We start from the raw sequence: 19,548 nt of genomic DNA on the forward strand, positions 1-19,548 counted from the left end.
GTTATTTTATGCCATGTTTTACGCACACCCCACAAAAGAAGACCCATATATATATATATATATATATAGACGGTATAAACAGAAAGTATACCGGTTGTAACTTATAAGCAAAGTTTGTGAACCATTGTAGTGGTAAAAACAATGTTACAATTGCTTCTTTAATTACATTATGATCTCAAATATTCACAGTTCAATGAGAAAAGAAACCATAAATATGCTGATCCCAGACATTACGAGATCGAGGCGAGGAGAGAGAACTTGACATGCAGCCTAATCTTCCCCTTCGCCACGTCCAGCTTCGCACCCGTCACCAGCCAATGGCCAGGGCTGTGCTGAGGGCCCTGGCACAGGTGAGAGGTGTCCACAAACCTGAGCAGCTTTTGCTTCCCCACTGGCACCGGTGGGCCCGACGGAAACACAGCTGAGTCCACCACGGCTTCCGGGCCAGGCTGCTTTTCCCTGTCCAAGCCGCCGGACAGCGAGCCGCTCACCGACGAGAAGAAGCCCAGCTTCTGAGAAAGGCAGGACGGGCCCCGCTGCCACTGCGACCGGCCGACGACGCAACCGCGCACCTCGGAGTACAGCAGCCTGAGGTGCAGCACGCTGGTGGACTCGTGGGCCTCCACGGCAAGCTGAGCTCCGGTGACGAAGAACGCGGTCGCTCCTCGGCCATCGGTCGCCCACCGGGGGTCGTACTTCACCGGCGCAGTGCACACCCGCGCGAACTTCTTCCGCTGGACCGGCTCGTAGTACCGCTCGTCGGCGATCACGTCCGTTCCCCGCCACAGCGGCGCCTGATCGGGCTGTGCTCCGAGGAATGCAGGCGTGTGTGACAGGTGTTCGAGGTGAACTGCTAGCCTGATCATGTTCAAGATGCTTCATAACGTGATGCCTAATTGCAGCACTACGGTGTCAAAGAGTTCTACTAACCGGTCGTTCTTCTTGCCCTCCAGGTGCAGTCGCATTCCGGTCACCGGCCGCCTTCCGACAGTGACCTGAGTTCCCACATGATTCAGGTGTTATACGGTGGTAGTGCATGAGAAGGATCACCAAATGTGCATCCAAGGAGACTTGTGGAATGGCAAGAGGATGAGTACCTGACAAGTGTTGACATAGAGCTTGGGGCTCATGTGGCTAAAAGTAAGTGCTGGTGTTGGCATGGACCTGTTTGAGATGGGACCAAGGGGTAGATCGTTGTGCATGGGAGCCCAGAACTTGTGAGATTGGAAGTCCAGGAAGTAGTGCAAGTCTGATAGTGGGGGTTTATCTGCGGAGGAGATTTATGCCATTAAGTAACATTAGGATTTTAGTTTCCCTGATCATTAAGCTTGCACGAGAGGATGATGACACTTACATCGAATGTACAGGTTAATGGCATGAGACAGGAATCCATATCCGGGGACCCCCTTGAGCAGTGAGGTGATGGGAAGGAAGGTGAAGTTGATAATGTCCGGCACTGAAGACACAGTGAGAAGCCACTCGCCGTGGCTGCTTGCTGAAGTATCTCCTCCTCTCTTACAGCACATGACTGTCACACCCTGAGAGGATGAGATTGTGTCAAGCTTCCCAGAGAGCAGAAAGAGAGTTTGTGTTGGAAATAGGCACTGCATGAGATATCTTGTACTTACATCTTTGCAAACAACCGGAGCAACCCCCTTGACACCATTCTTATGTAGGTCAAACACATTGAAAGCCTCTGGAACCTGTTAAACAGCATGAGTCATGACAGTATCTACAAAAGACTGGATGCAGGCGAAGTTTCTGAGTGATTTATTGAAGCAGACCTTAAGCTTATGTTCTTTAGATTTCCAGTAGAAAGGAGGAAGTGCACATGTCCCTGTGAACAGCTGATCCCCAAGCTTATCAAGCTGTTGTTTGAGTTCAGATGGGGGAAGGCTGGAGGACTGGTCTTGCTTCACATAAACCACATCCTGACCTCCCACACTTAGCCCCACTATTATATGTGTGCCATAGTTTTCAATAAACCTGCACATATATCCAACACCATTTCAATCAGTAAACTTTGAGCCTGGGAAGGATTCTTCTTCTATCAGCTATTGTGGGTCAAAACTTGTTAGTTAGAGAGTTAGCAGATAGAAGTTGCTTACAACTTGAACATTGAAGGATACTTAATGACTGTTAGAAACAGGGATATCAGAGCTGTCGATTGACTTGTGATTCCAGTTGGTGACATATTAACTTACAGCATTCAATGTCAAGGATTCAGATAATTGACCAGAGAGAGATCTTAAAGTCTTCCTTGAAAGAGACTGGTGTAAGGGTTATCACATTCTAGCTGAAGATGGACCAAATCACTTACAGGAGGTTGATAGCAAGGTGGCTACAAAACAGTTCTCCAACATAACATGGACAGATAACCATGACATTTTTCTCTCAAGACCCACGTATTCAGCATTGCTTTGCTCAGTCATAGAGCTTGTTCAATAAAAAAAGTCGTCTTTCATGAATTATCCATCATGTTAGATGAGCTCTCTTTGTGCATGTTCAAAAAATACTGTTTCTATCTCCAAAGATGTGTTCTCTTTGACCCAATCAGCTTACTGTCTAATATAAAACTTGTCGTCCTGCAGTCTAAATTCTACCTCTGTTACAGGTTTAATTCATTGTTGATTGCAATAAAAACCTTAAACAAATGCGAATTACGTTTACTTTGAAAGAAAAGCTTTGTCTTTGTAGAACTATACGTCTCTGACTTTCATCATGTTAGTGATAGTTTTTAGCGTACCTTGCGATTGCGCAGGGGTCCCAAGTTGAAGGAACAGCTTTGACAACATGATCAACAAGAGCAAGTGGCTGGTGCTCGATTCGCAGCTCAAAGAGAGTGATGAAGTAGCCATCCATGGCAAGGAACTTCGTGTTCGACGCATCCTGAGCCCATGTGCTGCCGTCGAAGGCAAACGCATAGTTGAACAGGCCGGAGGGGATCTTCCCTGCCAGCGAGCTCCTGTGGTTGAACAGCTCCGACATCTGCATGGTTATTTCAGTTGTCTTTGAGAAAGTGCCATTGCATTTAGTTTGTACTCTGAACATGACCTGTGTGCTACAGTAGCTAAATTGTTCGACCACTGATTATTTGGTTGTGCAAGTAGATTGAATATATATATATATATCAAATAAGAAGAATAGAAAGGGAAAATGATATCCAAAATCCAACAGGTTGATTCTATATATATCAAAGAAGAAGAATAGAAAAGGAAAATGCTATCCAAAATCCAACAGGTTGAATCCATAAGAAGTAACAATCTTGTATGTGACAGCAGAGTTAAACCTGCATACAAAATAAAAAATTGCCACAACCTACAGGATATGATCTATTGCAAGAAACTTCTTTTTCCTTCTATGTTGAATGCAACTGAAAACAAACATATTGGGATCATCCTTCTTTGAGTTCCATCTCTTTTTCTTCTCTTATTCTGAGTGGCTAAATGTGAATGCAGTACAGAACAAGCTGCATCAGCAAGTTAATTGAGAACAAGAAAGTGACAGCCTGACTTGAAAGCTAGACTTTTCCCTGGGAGTTAATGAAACGCAAACTACCGGATGGCCTGACATATTTGTTGATTGGTTCTGGTTACAACCAATTTCTTGACCTCTACTCACATAAAAAAGCAAAACTTGGGAGTCAAGGTTTGATTAGCACTCCATTACCTTCCTGATTCAAAGACCATAACCTGTGCTTTGCCAAGTGTCTAAATTGTCAGGGATTGACCAGTGTTTTGGAACATTTGCAGGGAAACATCTAATAAACAACAAGTCAAAGAACATTAATGGCAAATCCCAGAAAACAACAAAGGAAATTTCTTCTCAAGCCCCCAAATTTCTTTTCATCCTAATATATCTTTTAACAAGACAGATTTAGATGATTTCCTTGGAACCTTGATCATATTGAGTTAAAATTACCTAGAAGATTGATTGTACCAAACAGCCCTTCTCCTTTACTACCTTCAAATTCTACCAGATATTTAGAGATCTTATGGCTGTCGATAAAACCAGCAACATCGTTGTGAATTTGGCAGTGTGATGCTACAGAGCTAGGAGATCATTCTTTTGTTTCTTAACAAGGAAGAAAGGAATAGGAAAACATATATAGTTGCTTTGAACAAGATGGTTCGGAAAAATGAGAAGGAAGAACTGATGATGGGATCAGATGAGAAGAGAATTATGAGACTAATGATTACAAAAGACAGAAACAAGCACCACAATTGCATGCATAAAGCCATAAACTCACAAAAAACCTAGTAAAAAGCAAAATCTATTGCTAGAAAATGCAACGAACAGATGACGCGCATCTTTTTTGGTGTACTTGACCTTCACATATATACAGCATTACTTGAAGTTTAGGAAGAGGAAGAAGAAGAAGAATTTGATCCAGATAAGGAATGCACAAAGAAAGCAAACCTGATTGAACTCGAGCACGTCGGACTGGTACCGGACCCGATCCCCCTTATCGCACTTAACATCAACAGAAACATCCTTACACAGGCCAAACCCGGGCACAGCGAGCTCCCTCTTCTCATCCTCATTTATCACCACCAGCCTCTCCTTCCCCCTGCAGTACTCCGGCCGGAAGTCGCATGCGACGTCGAAGCCCCTCCCAAGGCACGTCAGAGCCCTTTCCACGACTCCACTCATCTCCGCCTCTCGTCTCCCTCCAACTAATCTCGCACCACCAAACACTGTCATTTAATGGCAGGGCACGCAGCCGAGAATATACCATATGCATGTCAACGATGGACTTCGTTTCCCCTTCAGCAACGATATGGCTACGCTGAAATCGATGCTTATAACGGTAAACATCAGAAGAAGAAGAAGAAGAAGTAGTCGTAGGTGGAACCTCCATTTGATTAGAATTTGCTTGCTTGACCTGAAGGCGTTGATCTACGTAGTCCATGTGATCCTCTTGGCTGGCGTATCAGAAATGGCAGCAGGATTTGACAGAGTATACATACATATATATGTATACTATTGAATCATGATCATTGTGCTAGTTAACCAAATACTTGCAAACAGGTGTGGGAACAGAAGAATGGGACTCAAGCCATTTCGCTGGATCTAGAAAGAGAAATGCTTGTGATGTCAACTCTGAACCGTACGCGAACTGGAACGGGCAGCGAAGGTCAAACCGGTGACGAAGGGTGGTAAGAAGTCTTGGAGGGAGGCTGTGGCCGCAAGCTGTTAGTTCACACCGCAAGATTTCATTCATGGAACAAATTAGACCTCTCCAATCCAAACCAGTCGAAGTCTGAAAAGGTCAGAAAGAAATGTGTGGAGACAGATCTGAAGATTTCCTGCTTTGAGTGATCCAAACACTGCCATGCAACACTTAAAGTCCACTTCTATGTCAGGGAACAAAAAAAAGAAGTGGTCAAAGTCATATTTATTCATTTCTTAAAAGTATTTACATATTGTTTTTTAGGGTATAAATTGCATTTCTCAAGTTCCATCTCAACACTATTATTTCTTTTTAATACTAGTCTTTGTCATATACCCTCCATTAGTCACCATAATCACACAGGTCAAACACAAGAAAGAATGGATTCAGGACAATTAAACTTGAGCAGAAAAGAAAAGAACTGTCTATGGACAAGATCAGAGCTGTAAAACCACTTAATGAAGCCTATTAAGATCTAATTTTATAACCTTAACAAGGATGTTCAACCCTTAAATACTACAATTAACATGGATGCAAAGATTTTACAAATTTGAATTTAAAGACTTTAGACTAATGATCATGACATTTCATACATCAAAGCAAAAGCAATTGAAGTAGGTGGAATACCAGCAAAACATTATTGGAAGATACATAATCACTGGGCAAGTCAAACAATTTTGAAGGCTTCTGATACCCACCAAATCTGATTGACATTGCAAGACCAAGTACAGGAAAGCAAGCTATGGGAGATATTAGAGCAAATCACTGACTAGTATTCCGATATTCTCAAAGAAAAAAAATATACCATGAAAAGTGAAACATTATTTTGAGTGCCGGCAAATCCAATTCACTTCTCATGTGCAGAAGAAATGGTCAGCGAGAGAGCGATGACAGACTTCATGTACATGCTAACAAGATGGGAATCATACATAAAGAAACTCAATTAGATAACTATGATACATACATATACACAACGTAACAAGAAAAGTGAGGGTCTTGGTAAGGCTATCCTATCAAGGTTCCAACAAAAGGGCAGTGGTGCCAGAAACAATTCCACTTGCTAAATTTGTGCGTAAGGTCGAAAGATGAGTCTCACAATGGAACTGAACTCCCGGGTGATTGATCTGAAACGGAGGCCAGTCCCTGCAATAGCCTAACAATCTCTGCAGTATCATCAAGGTAATACTTGGCTTTACTGGGTTTTCGACCAACCGTGCAAGCAAACACTTCAGCAGTAGGGGATAAAGCGCAGCCAGACATTGCGGTCATGATCACTTCAAACATGTCCTCGTCGGACCGATCATCCCCTATGCAGAGAACAAAGTCTGGTGACAAACCTCTCTCTTTCATGGTTGAGAGTAGTCGTTGAGCTACGAGACCTTTGCTCACACCCTATTGCAATAAGAAAATGACGGTGAGTGTTCATCTTTCAAGCCATGAACTATGTAAGGACATGTGATTTGCTCACCTGTGGCTTAACTTCAACATTGTTTGGCCCATTTTTCACAGAAACGGGTTCGTTAGCAAGGACACTTTCAAGATGATCGAAAAGTTCCTTGGCTTGACACGATCCAAAATCTGGATCAGCATCCTCGTAGCACCAAACCAGTGCAGTTTCCTTGTTCTCGATGGTTGAACCATCTGTTGTTTCGGTGTATAGCCTCATAACAGGCTCAGCAATTTGCTTCCAGCTACGATCAGCGACTGTAACACATGTTTCCCATTCTGCATCTCTCCTTAGCCTGGAAGCAGACATCAGAGACAATTGTTTATGTACTAAAGTGTAGAATTAGACCATGCAGCACACCTAGAGAATTGCTGATTATTACCTAAAGAAGTAGCCATGCTCTGCAGCCATTCCTAGATTCTCACAAGGAGAAAACCAATCGCTCAAAGAGCTTCGCTTTTGTGCACTCACTAGAAAGACTAGATTGTTTTTATCACGACATAAGCTGTTAAAGATCTGAATAGACTTAGGGCTTGGGCTCTTATCAATTGATGCCTGTGGCATCAAAGTACCATCATAATCCAAAAGGATGGCACGAGTGCTAGTTCTCCTGTATGCAGAAACAATGTGCTCCATAGCAAGCTTCCTGAAGTTTTGGTCAAGCGCCACAACTCTAAACTTCAATCCAAATCCTATTCCCCAACACCTTCTTCCGTCATGTTCCTTGCAAGTCCTCTCCAAATCCTGCAAAAAACTGTTGGCCCAATACCCAACATCATGTGAGATTACATACCTGTGGTGCTTCTCATGCCGTAGCTGTTTCTCTGCATCGGCCATTTCCAAGGCAGAGTCCATTGCATCAGCCACTGCATCGATGTTCCATGGATTCACCCTAATAGCCCCACTAAGGGAAGGAGAACAGCCAATGAACTCCGAAACGACTAACATGCTCTTCTTCAGGGTGGAGGGGTTCAAACCTAAAACCTCATCCAACTTATCATTCCCATGCCGAGCAATGATATACTCATAAGGAATAAGATTCATGCCATCCCTGACTGCCGTCACCAAACAACATTCTGCCACCACATAGTAGGCCATTCTCTCATAAAACTGGAGTGGCTTGTTGATTAGAATTACAGGGTTGTAATCAGTAAGCCCAAAAGCTTCATTGATCCGCTTCACCATTGCATAGCTCTCTGCCTCTACTTCTTTCACATCCTTCCCTTGTCCCCTGGCTGGATTTGCAATCTGAACTAAGACCACCCTTCCTCGCCACTCTGGATGCTGCATGAGGAGCTGCTCAAAAGCCAACAGCTTCAAGCTGATCCCTTTGAATATATCCATGTCATCAACTCCAAGCAGCATTACCCTGCCCCTATCACGGAACTGCTTCATGAGCTCCGCAACCTTTACCTCTGTCTCTGGAAGGCTTAACACCGAGCCAAGCTGGCCCATATGGATCCCAACAGGCAATATCTTAATGCTAACAGTGCGACCATAATACTCTAGCCCAATATAACCTCTCTTAGATTCGTAGCTGAGCCCGAGCATCCGGCTACAGCAAGATAAGAAATGGCGGGCATAGTCAAACGTGTGGAACCCAATCAGATCAGAATTCAGCAGTGCTCGCAGAAGCTCCTCCCTGACCGGCAACGTCCTGTAGATCTCAGAAGAGGGGAAGGGGCTATGCAGGAAAAATCCAAGCTTCACCCGGTTGAACCGCTTCCTGAGGAATGTGGGGAGGACTATGAGGTGGTAATCATGGACCCAAACGAAATCGTCATCTGGATTTATCACCTCAAGGATCATATCAGCGAAAATCTTGTTAACCGAGACATATGCTTGCCATAGACTACGGTCGAACCGTCCACCGAGATCAGGAGACAGTGGAAGCATGTAGTGGAAGAGAGGCCACAGCTGCTGCTTACAGAAGCCATGATAGAACCGAGAGCGGAGGTCTGCAGGAAGGAACACAGGCACACACTTGAAGGTCTCCAACAGTGTCTGGGAAACCTCATCTTGCTCCGGGATCGGTATTTCCTCGCGCAGGCAGCCAACATAGACAAATTCCATATCGGGATGCTCGCTTATACTATCTTTAAGCTGGAGGAGGAGGGAATCTTGGTCCAAGGAGAAGGTCCAGCCGCGGCCTTCCGGGCGGCGCTGGGCACGGATAGGAAGCTGGTTGGCGACAATAATGGTACGGTCACGGGGGGAAAGGGATGATCGTTCCGATGACGCATTGGACGCATCGTCGTCGGAATCATCAAGGTCCGGGACTATGCCAGGTGCCGTCACCACGCGGGGGATGCCACGGCTGATTCGGCCTAGCGAAGGCGACTCGCCGGAGGCCAACTCCAGCAGATTGGAGTAAGATTTCGACACCATTTTGACAAAAAAAAAAAAAAAGTAATTTTTTGGGGGGTGATCCTACTACAAGTCTTTCCAGCAAGAGGAAGCTTCAAAATGGTCTCTTTCTCTTTCTTCCCCAGTTTACCATGAAGAAAACCCAGATCTAAGCATCTAACAATCCCAAAGAAGGTTTGTAGTTCCCGGTTGATTCCTTTACATGCTTTACAGTTTGCCAAGAGAACCAGGAAACGATGAGAGATTAAACCGAACAAGGATTCCGAAGACCTCGATAACAAGGAAAGGAATAAATGCAAGGGGAAAAGCTAGCGAGTGGATAAAATCTGGGGAATTCCCGCAAGGAATCAAATCAGATGAGTGATAATAGAGAGAAAGAGGCCAACCTTTCTCTTTAAACGAAAACAACCGATTTAATGGAAGAAATCACGCTTCCACTATCCAAAGCTTCCGACGTAGAAGCAAAAGTAGCGATGCCTCGAAACAGATCACCAGGAAACCACTACGGTTCTCGAGATCGGGAAAATTCGCGGCAAAACGGGGGAAGATTCAGCGGGGAAAAGGAGAGCGTTACCGGGATCGAAATCCACCACGAATTCGAGCTCGATGTCCAGAGCGAAGATGGACTGGGACGAAGAGGAGACGAGAGGAGAGGAGAGAATATGAGAGGAGGGAGAGGGAGGGAGGAAAACAACGCTCGGCCTTAATTAAAATCCCTCGCGGCGATCGAACCGCTGCCGCTGGTGCTACGGTTTCGTACGGACAAGCAGCCGCTTCTACCCGGCAACAACTCTTATTTATTCCCTTTAATTCTCTTGGGTTTAATTAAATCCTCTCTTTTGGCTCAGCGAGTCCATCGATCGAAATGACTATTCTGCCCTCGGATCTTGTCGCTAGATATGCGGAGATTCGCACACCGCGTTCTCTGTGAGGGTACTTAAATCCGCCTTCCACTGGGTTCTGACGACCAGATGACTCGTGAACGCACGGGGAGAAGCATGCGGAGCTTCGGAAGATCCGCGGGAGCGTGGAGGATAAGGCCGAGCCGGGACCCACGACGCCCCGCCGTCCACGTGCCATCTCCTGGCGACGCCCCACCGAAACGTGTCCTCGCCATCTCTCATTCGCCGCGAGCGGGTGGCTCGGGCGCAAGACCGCGTGCCCGTCATCCGATCGGCGCCCCGTGGGACCCGAAGGATCGCCTGCACCATCGGAGGGCTTCGAGGCCACGCGTCAACGAATTAAGTCCTTATCTCGTGGGCACCAGAAGCCCTCCCAGCGAAAAGAACCCTGAACCGTGTTGCGGAAGCCGCAGCGGGCATCGTGGGGGCGGGGGGGGGCGCGCAAATGGACAAGGGGGGCGTTCCACTTCCCGGCGAGAGATGGCGACGCAGTCAACTGGATAAGGCTCAGCATATATTTGGGGCCGCTTTGAAGCATTGAACAAGCATAGGGGGAATCGTTTGGTTCCAACAGTGGGTAAAATTAGATCGCTGGTCTTCTTGCATCTTGGTGTTGATGCAGGGCTCAGTTGCCCATAGATTTGTCTCCTGCTCACAGCTGTATCCTCCTGCTTCCCAACCTATGGATAAGCTTTGCCTTCTTTTTATGGCTTGTTTTTTATCAGTGTGTAATCCGCGTCATCATCTGCTTGACGTACCATGATTGCTTTGACTACTTCGGACACACTCTATCAGGAACTACGTAGGTTTTCTCCCCACAGTTACTGTGTCAGGAATGGTGGAGACCCAGTGGTCATTCTTTTGTTGTGATTAAGGTGGCGTTTTAGGTTTTTCTTCTGCGTACATAAATATAAAACATAGCCACTTTCGTGGATGAGGCTTGTGTTCTTTGATCTTTTGAGTTTTAGGTTATTGGATTTCACATTTGTTCCGTGGAAGGGAAAACCTTCGTCTTCTGTCATGATAGCTAGACCTGGAATCCATACTGGGGAAGAGTGCGACCAAAGAGACGGCATCTGCGGTAACGAAGATGAACGTCTGATCAATCTTCACAGGAGTGCTACTACTTGTGGTTTGGCATGAAAGCATGCTTAAATAATAACTGTGGATGAACCTGGTCTTCCCAGTGTTTTAAGCTACAGATCTGCCAACGCTGTCAAGACAAATAATGGTCAAAAGGTTGGGGTGGAAAGCTGGTAAGGTGGACCGAAGAAAGGATGTGCAAACAGACTGATGCATGAAACCTGCAACAACAAGGATGTTTAAGCCACAGTTGCAGGGGACTGGCAGTAAGCCATACGTTAGCTGTCAAGGAAGAAAGCATCATCAGTTCATGAAGAAGACAGTACTCCTTCCCCTCTCTGTCTTCTTTTTCAGCACTTAATCCTCATCCAAACTTAAAACTCATGAATTTGATATCAGAAAACTTCAAGTTACAAAGTGATAATACTATTATAATCACAAGATCAAAACAAGATAGCGTCTTTGGATTTATCTCCTCGTCTGTTATTTGCGTATAGAGTTGACTTTTAGCATTCTACCCTACACAAAGTCACTATTTTGCATGCACATTCGATTTGGACTGCTGCATCACGAGTCGTATCTGATCTCCGAGCATGAATCCATCCATTTATAGATCTCATAGCATGGAAAAGAAAATGCCGACCCCATTACATGGGGAAGAGTGTCATTCACGGGGAAGTATGAGGTTGACAGAACTGAGGACTACGATCATGTTGGGAGGAGGATAAGGTCCATCATGCTCATGGTCCATATCATATAGGGATCACAAGATTAATGCGATGACTAGGGGTGCTCTAGTCGGTATCAAAGTTATGTGGAATCAAAATCATGTGGAATCTATTTGGTTTCAAATTTTGTAGAATCGAAATTGATGGTTCCAAAACTGTGGTTAGAGCTTGTCATAATAACTATAATCACATAATTAACTAGTAAAAAAAATACTTATTTCTTTGTTAATATAGTTTATGTAGTCAAAAATGATGATGATAATAAAGTTACAAACAAAAAAACCATAATTAAATATAATATGTAGGACACAAACCATATGTATGGTTCCAAGTTCTTTACTAAAATCAATCATTCTTCCTCTAACATAAATGCATTTTCCTTCAAAAAGAAAAATAAAGCATAACTATGAAATGGTCCAACTTGGTTCTCCTTGCAAGTTGTAGCTCTCATTGCCACTAAGATGCAGTAGTAGCTGTTTGCTTCTCTCTGTCTTTCTCCGTGATCATTGAGAACACCAAGTTTAAGTTAAAATTAATAGCTGTAGGTATCAAATTATTTGAGTTGTAGTACAATTTGTTTCTATATGCACTCCTTTTCATAAGCTAGTTGATCCAGCAAGGTTTCTTGAGGAGGGTGATAGGGTTTGAGGAGAAAACTAGGGGATAAGCTTCTAAGGAAAAGGACATCCCCTCTTTTGTCCAGTAGGTATATACAATTAAAAATGTTGGCTACTTCATAGAGCAGACAGGTGAAATCTTGTAGATTCATCATGCAAAGTGGATTTGCACAAGTTTCAGTTGTTCATCAAGGTGGCAACATCCATTAGCAAACCAAAAAAAGGGAGAAGAAAGGAAATGTGACTCTTCCACTAACCATCTTTTTCCATTGGTCTTCTCTAACCCTTTGCATTCATCAAGAGGCCAAGTAAAGAATTGGCATGACAAGTGCTGCATGTTTATTTGGCATCTGTTGCTCTTTCAAGATGCCGCATATCATCATCATGTCATGTATCTATCCCTCTAATACTTATATATAGATGTCGATGTCAATAGTGATGTGAACGACCCACACTAACAACAACAACCTATGGAGAACATTTCATAGTGAAGCAAACATCTAAGTGGAGATGCCAAACTCAAATTAAGATAGGTCCCAAATACTTATTAGATTAGCTTTTTAAAGAGAATTTTGGATACTAAGGACATAATTTTTAATTTAATTTATTTTTTAAGAAATTATATATTTTTAAAAAATTTAGAAAATGATTCTGATGATCGAAGATGTGATGATTATAATGAAAATGCGATGACAACAACAGCAAATAGTATTGTGTTTTGATATGATAATAATAATAATAATAATGACTTAAGTATAATTAAAAAATTAAAATCTTGAAAATTTTAGATTTAAAAAGACTATAACATTAAAGTTTAAATATTCTAATTTTTAGATGCATTCTAAACAATATAGAAAAGGTTGAATCACATGGATAGTCTTTGGAATACCAAGTGTTGTTTTAATTTGATTCTAAAAAAAAAGAAAGATGTCAAATTAGCACTAAAACTAATAGTGCATAACAATCAATTTGTTTCATTCATTTCAATGTTCAACATGTTAACTAAGATGAATTCTTCATTTAAATGCATTGTCCATGCTTAAAATAGTTTTTTTAAAGTTCAATTTATCATTTAAAATATAAAACTTTTAAGATATCCTTACTCTCCTTACTTTCATCTTTTATCTCTCTAAAGAACTATCACCCCCACATGATTGAAGGTTTTATCATCTTGCCCATTTAGTGATAGTTTCTTTTGTGTTCCAAAATCATGCCTCCTTGATGATGATAACTTCAAATATAATATAAAATTATTATCATTTATTTCTCGTGAACTAAATATCGATGTTTAATTTTGTTGAGCTTTTAGATTTTATATACCTCATGAGATTATTCTATTAGTACCCACAAAAACCCAATACCTCTTTACTCACACACACACACACTCTCTCTCTCTCTTTGAGATGGGCTAAACTCGAGTCTAGTCCAACCCAAGTGCTCACTTAGGAAATCCGATCACCTCTTTCTAACCCGGGGGCATTAGGCTCGATTCGGATTCGAACCGGGCCATGGTCACTCTAGTCCGCAGGAGTTCCTTTAAATCTCGAAGGGATACGTAGGTAAGATCAGATTGTTGAGGGCTAAATATGTCCTAATAATTTTGTAGTGACTCGCGTTACACTCCGAACTGGATGGAGTGTACGACCCATGAATCCACGTCCATCCAACAACGTGGCGCACTATTGGACAAACTTGGTGGGTTATCACTCCGGGCCCACAGATGCATCCAATAGAAGAAGAAGGTAGGCGAACGGATGGTAGAAATAGGTTGGCATTGTACTTTGTAGAAACCATTCAATGATTGCGCGTGGTAATAGCAGCGGGTACATCGTACCGGCGGTGACAGGCTCCGAGCGCTGCGGATGACGAGGCACCTCGGGTGACCCCGGAGAATGGCGACCGCTTTACATCCGGCCTCGCTACGCGGACGCACGACTCGCCCTCGCCATCGACATCACTCTACTCTCTCTCTCTCTCTCTGACACTCAAAGGGCGAGATGGCGGAATCAGAGGGCGTAGATCAGAGGTCCAACGGCGCTCCCGGCGACGGAGGGGGCGGCGTCGCGCGTCCGATCAAGATCGAGTTCGATCCCGTCACTCCTGGCGGCGGCGAGACGCTCTACTCCGTCATCTGCGACTTTGTCGCCGGCGTCGCCTCGCCCCCGCCTCCCTCCCTCCTTCAGCGGCTCAGATCCTCCGCCTCTAAGGCCGCTCCCCGCCTTCGGGAAGCTTCCAGAATCTCCGTCCGCGACCTCCTCCTCTGGACCCGCCGCGGCGGCCCCCTCCGCGCCCTGTTTGTCATCTCGGTGAGTATACTTTGTAGTTTGATTACCTTTGTTAATCTTCAAGCGGATTAAATCGGATTTTTGTTGGTCGTTTTAGGAAATTGGGTCGTTATTGGGTATGTTGGTTTAACAAAGCTACTAAGATCTTTGATGGAAAATATGTTGAATCTACTTAGATATTTCGGCCTTACCGACTATTTCGGAGGATTAGTAGCTTCTTTTGTTTCGTTAACCCTTGAAGAAGCATTCATATGAAGGGTAATTATAATTGCAATGTGTCACAGCTTAACTTGAGAATATTAGGCAGGTTATGCGCCTCATCCATTGCTTATCACAGCTTAAACCCTATCGCACGACATCTTGAAGAGTAGTGTATTTGCCATTGTAAATTCCCCTTTTGGAACCCTTTTATTATGGAATGTTAATGTAGCTGATGCAAAAGATATCATCTTTCGCACTTTACTTTCTTTGGAATTCATTTTATTTGAAGAAAAACATCCTTATAGCTAGTGCAAAGTTAAATCGTTTTACTAGGTTATCTTTTCTTGCTTTTGGAACAGTTGTGATTCTTGGAAGAGATTGCATCATGTGGCAATGGTTGTTGCTTTAAAAGTTGTAAGATGCGAGCTAATCAGTAGCTAAAAGCAATCATAGAATGGGTCGTGAAGGAATATACCTATAAATTCTCGTTATGTCTCGAGATATTAATGTCATCGAAACATCTTGACGGAGAAGCATAATGAGATATTCCTATTTTGCTTTTTAGGTTCCCCCCTCTATGGTGAAATTGTGGTTTTGTATCACTAAAACAAGCAATTCTTCGTACATAATTCCTTTAATACGTACCTGATAGTCATGCTTGCTTGTCGCATCATGTACCTGCCACAAGCAATTTTTCATACATAATTCCTTTAACATAAACTGGTCATTGAAACTTTTACAATTCTTTACAATGAATGCATATGCAGAATGTTAATCGTTTGCCTTTATTGTTTCCTTAGTCACATATAGGCATCACTTTGTTTGTTTTTTCTCATCCTGTTTGGATACTGCATCTTAAATTAGCATGATTACATATTTTCACATTACAAAGGACCTCTCAAATGTCTGAGTTTATTATTTTACAAGAAGTGATATGCTTGTCATAGACTGTTGGTAGAAGCCTCAGTTATAAGTTCTTTCATGCAGATCAAAAACCACTTATAATTTTCTCTTCTGTATATGGCAGGTTGGAACAATCAGTCTTCTGGCATTGACAGGGTTGCTAAGTTTTATAATTTTCTTGTTCGTGGCAACACTGAATGCTGTCATTGTCTCGTTACTGATGTCGTTGGCAGCTGCTGGAGGTTTTTTAGCAGTTTTCTTTGCCTGCTTAACTGCAATATATATTGGAGCGGTATCTTTTGTGATTTTCATAATCTCCACTGCAACCATCTCAGCAATAATTGCTATCATAATAGCTACTGGTACGTAATAAATTACCTAATATTTTAATCTACTGCCTTACAGTTAAGGGAGCTATGTGTAGATGACAATCTACCTCTAACTTCTGCGATTTATATAGTCTAGCTGAATAGAAAAAGACATGTCGTTCTTTTCTACTAGTAACACTCTGGGAGTAACTTCTTCATCCTCGAAAAAAAATGCTCTGATGACCTCTGTTCATGCGGGTCTGTGTTGAGATTTCAGTCTGCTTATGATATAATTTTGTCCAACTTGAATGTATATTATCCTTGTCGGTATTTTTCTCATGACAATCTTCTAGGAGGTGCTTGATGGAAATGAAAACAGAATCTATCAAGATTTTATTTGGTAACAGAATCTACCAAGTTTTTCTTAATCATACAGATTTTTGGTCAGTACCATATAGCATTGGAAATAATTGTTGATCTATTAACATTGATGACCCCAAAAAAATCTTTTTATTGGTTCTATCTGGATTAGATATGTCATTAAATTCTGCTGAGGTAAGAATGGGTGAATTGGTTTAACCCATTTATATGGAGATACAAGTAGTTCATGGTACATTATGCAAACTGATATTTTGCAACTGTTGGAGCACATAGCTAACTTCCATGTGACCAAAGAGAGGTCTCCAAATGGTAATTATCTCAAAAGATGAGGCCTTTTAGATACAGATTTTTTTTCCTTATGATTTCAGTTGGAAGATTTTCTTTCTTTTTTCCTTTTTGAGATTTTATGTAACTTGGTCTGAGCACATTTGCAGGATGGATTGGGTTCTTCTGGATTATTTGGCTTGCTGTTAAGAAAAGTCTGGACCTCACCAAGCGATCAGTGAGAATGACGAGCTCTGCAATATCGGCATATTCGGTTGCTCGGCAAACAAATCAAAACCGACGGGTTGAATCCAAAGAATGACTGTAGTCACACGTAATCTTCGACTTGTTTCTCCTTGGGAGATCGATCTCTTGTGGAGTTTGAACATGTAGCTGTATGCAAAGTGTGAAGTACCAATAAAGACCCTGGTTAAGTTCATCTACAACATCTCCAGTTAAAAGTGTTGCAGTTACTTGAAGCCTATGTGCAAAGTTGCTCTAAAACCAGATCTTTTTCTAGAAAAGAAATGCTTGATCGAGTCTCAGTGACTCAGTTTAGCTAGTGATATTGTCATCAACCAGACACAGACCTCACGGCTTCTTTCATGTTGTATGCTTCAGCTTATCCGAAAACTCGTTTCGGAACATCTGTCAAGAGCTTTCATCTTTTGTAAACTTTATACTATCAACTTATATATGTTTGTTTCTATATAAGTTTCATTACGTTGGAATATACTTTTAATTGGAACAGTACTCATATAAACTTGAATTCAGATTCGGATCATTTATTCCTATTACAACATCTATCTATTTGTTGATGCATGCATTATGGAAGATAAATTAAACCTCCATCTAATTCATAAACCACAGATCTTGCACATATAACCTAATGGCTAAACCTTAGAAAGATGAAAAACAAGATCAATAACGTAGAATTGATCTAAACAAGAAAACAACACCATATTGCATGTATTAAAATTAAACATCAAATATTAGGTGTGTCATCCCGTTAAAAAGTCAAGATTTTTTTCGATGAAATGGATGATATAATAAAAAGGTGTTTTGAAACTTAAAAAAAAGATCTTAAAAATTAAATTGGTTCGAACGAATAAAAAAGATAGATGACTGAGAAAAAAAAAAATCAAAGTTAAATAAAGACGATTTTTGGGGAGGAACACAATAAGAAGTGTTCATCTACATTTTGCTTGGATTGGAAGTAAGACAATGTCATAGTTATAAGACAGACGCAAGTCTCATAATTTTGTGATGGTTATAAATAGGAAAGTTGTACAAGTCATTTTAAACCATCCATCACACTCTTTCTTTCTATCTGAACTATATAGACATGCCATATATGGGTGACATGATCACAAAGGTGGTGTTGCAAATTACATGTTGATGGACATCATAGAAAAGCTTCGGTAATAAAAGTGCAAAATGTGCATGGCAAGAACATTAGAGAATGCATGCAAAAGAATGTTCTATGATGACACCATTGCCTCTTCCATTGATTTTTTTTTAATTTCTCATTGGGCCAAAAAGCTTAATTCCATTTACATCAAATTGTTAACCAAAGCACTGAAATAGCTAATAGAATACGTAATTAGAGTTAGCAAATTTTGTAACATGCCACATTCACTTGTCATTTTTATTTCTGTAAATTTGAGTTTACCATATATGATGCAAAACAAGGATTAACTTTGAGATTAGTGATTCAAATAAAATATATATATAGGGATTAACCAAGCAAACTTGTGCTTCAGTTAACAATGGCAATAATAAGACTAAAACCCATGAATTCTAGCTTTATGGCTTATACTATCCATGTAAATGTTAATTTAGGTTTTACCTCAATTATTATTTTTATTGGAGGTATACACATTACGTTCTGCCAACTAAGACACCAATTAAGATTGGATTGGATTAAATAACGTTAGTATTCAATTATTATGCTCACATTTAAAGATTTGATATCGTTGAATCTCGAATTGTGATGATGAAACCAATTGATAAGTGTTTATGATTTAATCTGTGTTTTGAGTGACGCATGATGCTTCGATTAGTGAGAGACAATTAAAGCAAAAAGGATCATGTCAGGTCGAAGAAAAATGTGTCAGAAGATTAAACGTCGGACCAAAGGATTATATAACTGACATGTTAGGAACAAGTCGGTACTAATTCACCCCTCTTAGTACCGACTAGTACCGACTTGTTCCTAACATATACATCAATGACATGTTGAGTCTCCTCACCTAACACATTACCATTAAGGATTATATTATGAAGTTTGATTTGAGAATATTAGTGTTATAACGAATTATTAAGAAATTACTGTTTTTTTAAAAGGAGTGTTGGAATGGGAAGAAGAGAGAGGAGAAAAGAAAGAATACTTAGAGAGACCTAAAGAGCAGAAATAATAATAATAATGATATGATTATTATTGTTTGTTATTCGGTCAAAGCATTATCTAGAAGATATATTTTTCTTATTAAGTCGATGATTATGATGATTATATATAAAAAAATATATATATTATTTAAAATTAACTAAACACTTGTGTACCTTAGATGCTTATGAATTGATCAGACCTTATTCTTTGAAAGGGTCACATTAGATAAACGTTTAGTATAATTTTTTATAAGAAGTTAGATATGAGATATAGATAACTTTTACCATCGAACTAAGTGGGACAAAAAAAAATAAGATATGAATATTTCTTATATTTAATAAAAATAATTTTGGTTCCAGCTTTGAATACTTAATGATCTCTTTCTTTTGGACGTGATCAAACGCAAAAAAAAAAAAAAAAAAAAAGAAGCTCTGATCAGTCAAAGTATATTTGCAATCAAACTTAACCTTATTAAATAACAATTACTTAACTTATAGTTT

General features: G+C 41.2%; 3 protein-coding genes across 3 annotated transcripts; 1 reads left to right on the forward strand and 2 right to left on the reverse strand.

The window, feature by feature from the left end:
• Positions 1 to 130: 130 nt before the first annotated feature.
• LOC103977586 (MACPF domain-containing protein At1g14780) lies at positions 131 to 4,795 on the reverse strand. Its single transcript, XM_009393146.3, has 8 exons — positions 4,420 to 4,795; positions 2,747 to 2,988; positions 1,785 to 1,986; positions 1,629 to 1,703; positions 1,355 to 1,538; positions 1,098 to 1,267; positions 931 to 995; positions 131 to 858 (listed from the first exon to the last, which is right to left on the reverse strand). The coding sequence occupies exons 1-8, from the start codon at positions 4,702 to 4,704 to the stop codon at positions 231 to 233; spliced, it is 1,851 nt and encodes a 616-aa protein (XP_009391421.3). The 5' UTR covers positions 4,705 to 4,795; the 3' UTR covers positions 131 to 230.
• A 1,301-nt stretch (positions 4,796 to 6,096) lies between these two features.
• On the reverse strand, positions 6,097 to 9,152 carry LOC135633707 (alpha,alpha-trehalose-phosphate synthase [UDP-forming] 6-like). Its single transcript, XM_065143538.1, has 3 exons — positions 7,003 to 9,152; positions 6,642 to 6,915; positions 6,097 to 6,565 (listed from the first exon to the last, which is right to left on the reverse strand). Exons 1-3 carry the CDS (start codon positions 9,006 to 9,008, stop codon positions 6,266 to 6,268), a joined length of 2,580 nt encoding a protein of 859 aa, XP_064999610.1. The 5' UTR covers positions 9,009 to 9,152; the 3' UTR covers positions 6,097 to 6,265.
• Positions 9,153 to 14,118: 4,966 nt separating this feature from the next.
• On the forward strand, positions 14,119 to 17,409 carry LOC135632380 (uncharacterized). The gene is made up of 3 exons (XM_065140910.1): positions 14,119 to 14,623; positions 15,831 to 16,068; positions 16,830 to 17,409. Exons 1-3 carry the CDS (start codon positions 14,315 to 14,317, stop codon positions 16,979 to 16,981), a joined length of 699 nt encoding a protein of 232 aa, XP_064996982.1. The 5' UTR covers positions 14,119 to 14,314; the 3' UTR covers positions 16,982 to 17,409.
• Positions 17,410 to 19,548: the final 2,139 nt, after the last annotated feature.

The sequence above is a fragment of the Musa acuminata genome, chromosome BXJ3-3 (genome assembly GCF_036884655.1).
Source record: "Musa acuminata AAA Group cultivar baxijiao chromosome BXJ3-3, Cavendish_Baxijiao_AAA, whole genome shotgun sequence".
Lineage (NCBI taxonomy): Eukaryota > Viridiplantae > Streptophyta > Magnoliopsida > Zingiberales > Musaceae > Musa > Musa acuminata.

Bases quoted from the DNA above. Each gene is read 5' to 3' on its own strand.
- LOC103977586 (XM_009393146.3), bottom strand. From the start codon at position 4,704: ATGACAGTGTTTGGTGGTGCGAGATTAGTTGGAGGGAGACGAGAGGCG. The intron at 2,989-4,419 runs GTTTGCTTTCTT...ATAACCATGCAG, and splicing joins ACGTGCTCGAGTTCAATCAG to ATGTCGGAGCTGTTCAACCA. The intron at 1,704-1,784 runs GTCTGCTTCAAT...GCTGTTTAACAG, and splicing joins CTAAAGAACATAAGCTTAAG to GTTCCAGAGGCTTTCAATGT.
- LOC135633707 (XM_065143538.1), bottom strand. From the start codon at position 9,008: ATGGTGTCGAAATCTTACTCCAATCTGCTGGAGTTGGCCTCCGGCGAG. The intron at 6,916-7,002 runs GTAATAATCAGC...GTCTGCTTCCAG, and splicing joins GAGCATGGCTACTTCTTTAG to GCTAAGGAGAGATGCAGAAT. The intron at 6,566-6,641 runs GTGAGCAAATCA...TTATTGCAATAG, and splicing joins ATGTTGAAGTTAAGCCACAG to GGTGTGAGCAAAGGTCTCGT.
- LOC135632380 (XM_065140910.1), top strand. From the start codon at position 14,315: ATGGCGGAATCAGAGGGCGTAGATCAGAGGTCCAACGGCGCTCCCGGC. The intron at 14,624-15,830 runs GTGAGTATACTT...TGTATATGGCAG, and splicing joins GCGCCCTGTTTGTCATCTCG to GTTGGAACAATCAGTCTTCT. The intron at 16,069-16,829 runs GTACGTAATAAA...GCACATTTGCAG, and splicing joins TGCTATCATAATAGCTACTG to GATGGATTGGGTTCTTCTGG.